General features: G+C 38.6%; 1 protein-coding gene across 1 annotated transcript; it reads right to left on the reverse strand.

The window, feature by feature from the left end:
• Window positions 1-956: 956 nt before the first annotated feature.
• LOC101159929 (protein FAM84B) lies at window positions 957-6,418 on the reverse strand. Its single transcript, XM_011481246.3, has one exon. It carries the CDS (start codon window positions 5,458-5,460, stop codon window positions 4,648-4,650), a length of 813 nt encoding a protein of 270 aa, XP_011479548.1. The 5' UTR covers window positions 5,461-6,418; the 3' UTR covers window positions 957-4,647.
• Window positions 6,419-7,515: the final 1,097 nt, after the last annotated feature.

The following is a 7,515-nucleotide window of genomic DNA, read 5'->3' on the forward strand; positions in this document are numbered from 1 at the left end:
TAAAGTGCTATAGAAATAAGTTTCTTTCATTCAGTCCCAATATTGTCTGAACTGAAGTGGATTAACAGGAAAAAGTTTTAAAAATACAGTCTGAGTTCATGAGCCAGTTGTGGCGAATTTGTACTCATCTGTAACATGTTCTGCTTTGAAAACTCCCTTTTCTGTTCAGAATAAATTAGTTGTAATAAATTACATACTATAATAAATTGTTGTAGCTCATAAAATGAATGGAAATTAGTTTTAGCTGGAAACAATTTGAGATGAGCATTTCAAATAAAAACGTGACATTTTATCCAACTTTTATTGAATGAGATAAAATCATATTCAGAATTACTTTTTTGCCACGTGCTATATTACAGATTATTATTATTTAATCATTTTACAGAGACATTTCTTGAACTACTTTTATGTCTGGGATGGAAATTTTTAAAAGAGCTAAATGCAGGAGAGCAGACTTGGTGGCGGAAGCTTCAGGATTTAATAAATTAGCTCAAACATGAAATAAAGAAAAAACAGAACTAAAATTTAGACCTGACATCTAGAATAGGGTGAAGGGGAACGAAAGGGTGATTAAAGAAATGAACTGACACTAACTGAAATACACTGAGAGGCCATTAACAGACACAAAGAGTAGTTAGTAATTAAGTAATAAAGTGGGGGTCAAACCTAAAAAACAGAAGAAAACATGAAAACCAAACCAAAAAGGCTCAAAACCTCACAACTTTTTTGAGCTTTCTTACTTTAAAAAAATGGGTTTATGTTGTTATACAGAATATCACTTAGTTTATTATCTTTTTTGCTTCATGTTTGTAAAGAATTATATGTTTTTAAATTTTATTTCAAATTTTATAAAGTCATTATTTTGTAACCCTTTGTTACAAAAATCATTTTTTTGTGTGTTTTTCAGTGCATAGACGAAATATTTTTGGATGACTTATAATGTCTGTTAATTCTGATTTTCTGTCTGACTATGATGATGAATGAGGGAAACATGAAAGGAACCCAAAATACTTTTTTCATTTCAGTAAGATTTTTCTCTTCTTGTTTGTAAATACGAGGAAATTATTTCAAGAGCTCAAACTGGAGAAAAAATGGTATTACTTACGATTTGTCCTTTAAAATGAAGAAACTGACGTCAAACGTAAAAAAACAACAGTGATGAGTCCACATGGCCTTGTTTTCTGTTTGAGATGTTGGGTTTCCCAAAATGAGGAGTTTCAATGCAACAACCCATCAGTGACTGTTGCCATGGCAAATACCATCACGACTGCTGAAATAAACAAAGCCCACACAGACAATAAGGCCACCTGTCTTCTCCCTCTCAATCAGCTTCCCAACTCTGATGTTCGACCTCAGATGAAAGACTTTGCCTGCTGGCAGCTTTTTGAGTTTAGTACGCAAGCAGCTTTCAGGGTAATGGTGTGAATTGTACCGCAGTCTGTCGACAAACACTTGAAGAGTCACTCTTGTATTTTTTTCTGTTCAAGAATTAATATACAGGCAAACGTTTAAAAGATTGAAATGCTGCTCATGTGAAAATTGTGGCTTTGAACAAAACAAGACATTTGGTTTCGTGTAAATCCTTACGAGGATCTGCATTATATTCACAACTTTTTAGTTTTCCTTTTGATAAGCAGTTCATCAAAAGAAAAGGACGACTACATGTCATGGCGTATTCAAATATTACATTGCCTCCAGATAGACAGAATATCCTTTTCTTTCATCACTTTGGAACTAGTTTTTCATACAAATGAATAAGCCTACAAAATTAAATTTAAAAAATTAATAAAATATAAAAACGTGCAAAAAGGACTTCAGACTGGAGCCTAGCCATAGAAGATTTTGGACTTACTTTAACGTTTTGTATCACTAAAAATCTTTTCTCGCACTCCTGAAACCTGTTTATAAAATGATATCAGTTTGTGTTTTTTTTACAAATGTTGCAGCCTGGATGTTATGGTGGATAATAAACTGCCTGGAAGCAATAGCTGAATCTTCTCAGAAACACTTGTTAAAGCTAGTAGGGAGTTTATAAACAATTAAATAGATTAACTGTTTCAAAAATGCACTAATTTTTTACATATAATATTGCTGTTATGTCAAATACATATAAGATCTTGGTGTTGTAGAAGTTTCACACACTTGTAATTGATTGTAATTGATCACCATCAGATTTCAAAACTACAAGTTAATTCCACCTTCAGTTTCTTCAATCAAACTGTAGATCATATATGTCCAAAGGAAAGAAACCCCTAAAATCTGACTTATTTATGCTGTAGCCTTATTTCCTGCTTTACTTTCTTAATGTCACTTTGCTGCAGAAAGAGTTTCACTGACTGCTGTTACTTTTATGACATTTTTATTCAAATGTGCAGGAATTCTAATGCAAAATCTGGGTTTACATATTTATTGCTTATTGGGATTCCTAGAGTCTACAATGCATTTTTTAAATTATACAAGGCAGTAATAAAATTTACTCTCACAATTATTCTCACCATCATGGGGTTTAGAGTCTTGCCTGAGGACACTTTAAACAGTGAATGAGGAGGACAGGAAAAAGGAATTAGCAATAAATTTGAATTATTTCTTTGGAATTTGCTTAAGCAGTTTGCAATTTTTTTAAAGAAATCACTTCCTTGTTACTGTTTGTGTTTGCATTCTTGTTTCACACACATAAAAACACACAAAGATACTTTATCAGACCCAAGGCAAAATAAATCTAATATTCAATATGTTGATGTTGGCACTAACATTTTTTTTTAAAATCTGTATGTTTAATTTTCAAGTAAGCATGAAAAAAACATTCATTAACCTGTACGAGATTTTCCCTATTTGAGTAACAAAATTCAGTCTCCAATCAAGAACTTGCTGGTGTTCCCAGAATGCATTAGTGCTACTCACAAGTGAACTTTGAAAGCCTGACCTCCAAGACTTTAAGGGTCATTTCCAGGAAAATTGCTCTAGACACTCATGAATCTTCTCAGACTTTAACCTCCAAAAATCAATACAGGGTTGAACCGCATTTGTAACTTTTTTTTTAACTAATGTTAAGAATACAAAGTGATGCAGAGTTTATCCAGATTTTTAAAAAAAGTGACAGGAACACGTGCAACAAAATCAGGTCTGACCACTTGGACAAAAACACCAACCTTGCCATTTTGGCTTTATAGAAATGTGTAACTTTCAGCTAATACTTTAAATATCTAATAAATGTTTTTTTACATTGTGAAATATTGATTTAAACAAATCATTTCTTTTAATTTAATATGCAAACATTAAGAGAACATATTGAGGGTCTTTCTGAATTGGCATAAAACACCCATGATCCCTTCCTTATGACAACTTAATAGTATCCCATAACACTTTATCATTACATTCATAAATTAATCATGGCAAAGACCTCGCATCCCCATTTTTTCCTCTTCTACTTTGCAGGAAAATGTGTTAACCATGAGCTCCAACTTTACTTTAACACATCTGAAGCCAGATGCAGTTCCTCAAATGACCACTGGAGGCATGTGTCAGCAATTTCCAATAGACTTGTGTTAAAAGTCCAACTTTATACCAAAAAATTACTTTTGTACACAGCTTAGTGTCAAATACATTTTGATGATTATTACTTTATTTTCTTTTAAGAACAACAGTGTGTTGAGAGGTAAAATAATCAGCTGTTCTGCTTCTAATAAAGTTTAAATTTGTAGGTTCTTTGGACCAAGTAATGCAGCCAACCTCCTCTTCATTTTGACAATATTTTTTTTTAAAGCAGTAGGTATAGTTTTGATTTCCACCATTGGGTTCGTTTATAGCAGATCGGTGTCTTTCTCTGCTAGAGTTTCTGCAGATGAGCTTACAAGACCCCCAAATCTGTTTAGTGCAATATACGTGGGTTTGCAAGTGAAGAGTAAAGAGATATTTTAAAATGTTTAATTTGGGCACATGTACTCCCACAAACATACACACAGATTTGTGAAATTGTCTCTTCTTTTTATTTTTTAGTAATAGACAAAATATGATACTCTTTTGAAAGACTTTTATGACGTAGTTTTAGTAACCAAATCTCACAAATTTGGTGTAATTAATTTAAATAAAACTTTAAATTGTAAAAAATAATTTTGTTTCAGTTCATTAAAAACTGACTCAAATGTACTTAAGCATGTCATCTTTAATCTCAGAAATTACTAGTTTTTGTTTGTTTTTTTGCTTTGTTTTTTTACATTTCGTAATGATGGCACAAGGATCAAAAAATGCGCACAACATGCTGCAGTTTCATTCATTCATGTGATGAAGATGCATACCTGCATTTCCGGGCAGCTTTTAGTCCAATTTTACAGGTCTGCTGTTGAAAAAAATTGATCATTAGAAAAAGTATTTGCTGCAGAAGTGACTATTTCTGGGCTGAGAGGTTAAATGAAGCCTCAACACAGGATCAGGCTGTGATCCTGTATAATTCGAGCGAAGTTTACTCTCCTTTATGAACTATGTGGAGAGCTTAAAACCCCGTTATTTGGGCAGGAGGTGCTGATTTAAATCATCTCTAAGGCCACGAAGAATAAAGGCAAATGCAGGGAAACATGACAAACGTTTTAGATATACCTAAAACAAGAGTTTGCTACAGTTTTAGAAGGGCTGACTGCAACAGAGCAGACATTACTGCGCCCCTGGCTGCTTTTTGCTCCCCTCCACATTCCTGTAATGACAGGCCAGCTCCCGCAGCGCGGCTGTCCTGCCCAGGTGATCGTTCCTCCTCTTCTCCATGATCGCATCCTCCAAGCTCTGAAACTCCAGCACGTGCGAGTGCTTGGCCGACGTGAAGATTTTCAGCCTGTACGGCTGCTTCCCGATCCGAATCTCTCCCCCCATCTTGAACTCCCTCCTCCCGAACCTGCACCAGGCTGCGAAGCACTCAGAGTTCCTCCAGCTCAGCTCCCGGTCCTTAAGGCCCACCTGCTCCATCGCGTTCTGCACCACCATGTCCGCACCGAGGGGCTTGAATTTGTAGGAGTCGTTCACGATCCGGCACCTCCTCCCCTGGCTTGCATCCGTCAGGAAGCTGTTCTTCACCTCGGCTCGGTGCAGGTGCACCACCTGGAAGTCCCCCACGTACACAGCCCAGTGCGGGTACTGGCCAGAGGCCACGAACTCCACCAAGTCCCCCGCTTTGCATTTGTTCAGCAGGTTCTCCGGGGAGTAGACCTCCAGTTGCGCGCTCCTCTCATAGATGCACTCATCTCTGTGGTAGACGCTGCACTCCACCTCGTCGCGCTGATCGAAGTGCTCCTCTTCCTGATTCGACTCCTTTTCGGAGCCATCGAGCGCACAGCCGTCCTCCAGCTCATCGTCGCTGGAAAATATGTAGGACACCCCGATCCGTGGACCGTCGTCCGTGTCCAAACCGGTCGGGTCCACTGTGGGAACTTCTGCGTAACTTAAATGTGACAGCTTGTCCATCTGGTTCCCCATGCTGCCTGTTCACCAGCGAGTAATCTGACGCCGACGGCGGTTACCAGTCACCAGCCATCCGAAACTTGCGCGATACTTGCACCGCAGACGCGCTTTAATTCATCCAACACAACGAATGGAACCGTCATCAACAGGTGGAGCAGCAACAACAAAATCTGCGCCACAAAAAAGAGGAAGCTTCTTCTTCAGGTGTGTCCTCCTCATCCACCCGCGTCTGTGCGTAAAGTTCCCAGATCCTCTAGATCGCGTTTCAACAACAACCTCGGATGAACTAGTCCCGACGGGCGCGCAGACGCACCGTGCGCCGCACGCAGCAGATCTGCGGCTCCCACATCACCGACGCTTCCTGCGCCAACACGCAGCTGCTCTTTGGAGGCGGAAGTGCGCAGAGTTCCTGCGCTCACGAGTTTGTTACAAGCTAGACTGGCTTAATGTGGCTTTTAACAAAACTTACTATTTTTTTTCAAACTTTAAAGTTTTTTTTAAAAAGTTCTAAAAATCAAACAAAAGCACATTCTATATGATTGTGTTTCTCGGTAAGGGCGGTCCAGCATTCGCAGCCAGGTGCTGCTGTAGTTTGGACCGCCTGTCTGTGAGCTGAAGCTGCACGGTCCCCTGTTTGCTTTCATCTCTCAGTGGCTTCACAATGTGTCCATTATGTTTCCAGTGGCTCCTGCCCTGTTCAAACTGACTATCAGACACACTTTCTCCAACAGTGCATCTCACTGGGTGTGCAGAGGCTCCCGCATATCCAAAAGCAACAGGAGTGTGTAGAAAACACACCTGTCCTGGAAATGGTACTGAGGTGCCAACAAGTGGTGAACATGTCTGACAAAGTGTGATGGGAAGCAAATGTTTGTGCTGAGAACGAAGGTGGGAAATCTAGCTCTACTCAGCTAAACTTAAGTTTGACCTCCTTTGCTAAACTGGGAATTGAATAATTACAGCCTTTTTGATAGTTTAAGAACTCAACAGTTCAGTCAAATGACCTTTAAACACTTCTATAAGGACTATTAGCTGCTGTTGTTTCTCCATAATCCAGAACAAACACTTTTCTTTGTTAGGAAGACTAATCCAGGATCAGATAGCTCAAACCTGCTTTTGTTTTGCAGTTTTTAAAACTACTCAATGTTTTTTTTTTTTTACCTGAATAGTTTTGAACTTTAAAGTGTCAACAAACAATAAGTGTAAATAAGTGTGATCATGGTGAGGGGAAAAAGGTGGATTTTAAACACTTGTAACTTATTTTATTTGCAACTTGCTTCTGCAATTGCTCCCCAAAGAAGTGTTTTGAAGAACTCAGTTTTGAAGGAGTCAGGCACTGGGGACTTCATCTGCTCCAAAAACCCTCGTGCACTTCTGCACATGCTCAAAACTGGTGATGAAAATTCAAATTTTCTCTTTGAGGCAAACTGTTCTTTTCCAACAATGACATCATGCATTTATGATGTTTTTGTACAGAAATTTAAAAGAATTTGAAAGAAACCCTTAGCGCTGTGTCAGTCACATGCACAGACTGAAAGGGTTTCTATAGAAATGATGCAAAATTTATGAAGGAGCGGAGCATTCGTTGCATCCACTTTTGGCCTTAAAACTTTTGAGCAGATTTGCATTTTTGTCCTCCGTTTCGATGAAAATAAAACCGCAACACAGTCGGAGGACGTGCGGCTTTCCTTTTGGAGGATTCAGACTAACAGAAATCAGACAAAGTCCCCAAATGTTAAAGCCCATTTGACCACTTTGTGGAGCCTCACTCCAGAGGTATCCCAGTTTTCAGTCCTAGCGCCCTTCCTGGGAGAAATGTGTACTTCTAAGAAAATTTGTGTAGGGAGGCATGAGCTCCACCTGTCTGCTGGGGTTAAATGAGTCACAACTTAGAGTCAAGTTTTAATAAAATTGTGTGTGTGTGTGGGGGGGGGTGGGGGGGTGGGGGGGGGGCTGAAAACACTATAGGTAAATGTAAAAATCTTTTATTTTTTCATGCTAAACTTTTTTCCCCTGTTCAAACCAAAAAGGATTGCTTAAACTACAGCATGATAGAAGCAGATGGACATC

This window comes from Oryzias latipes, chromosome 11 (assembly GCF_002234675.1).
Source record: "Oryzias latipes chromosome 11, ASM223467v1".
Taxonomy (NCBI): domain Eukaryota; kingdom Metazoa; phylum Chordata; class Actinopteri; order Beloniformes; family Adrianichthyidae; genus Oryzias; species Oryzias latipes.

Coding starts and splice junctions, on each gene's coding strand:
- LOC101159929 (XM_011481246.3), bottom strand. CDS start 5,460: ATGGGGAACCAGATGGACAAGCTGTCACATTTAAGTTACGCAGAAGTT.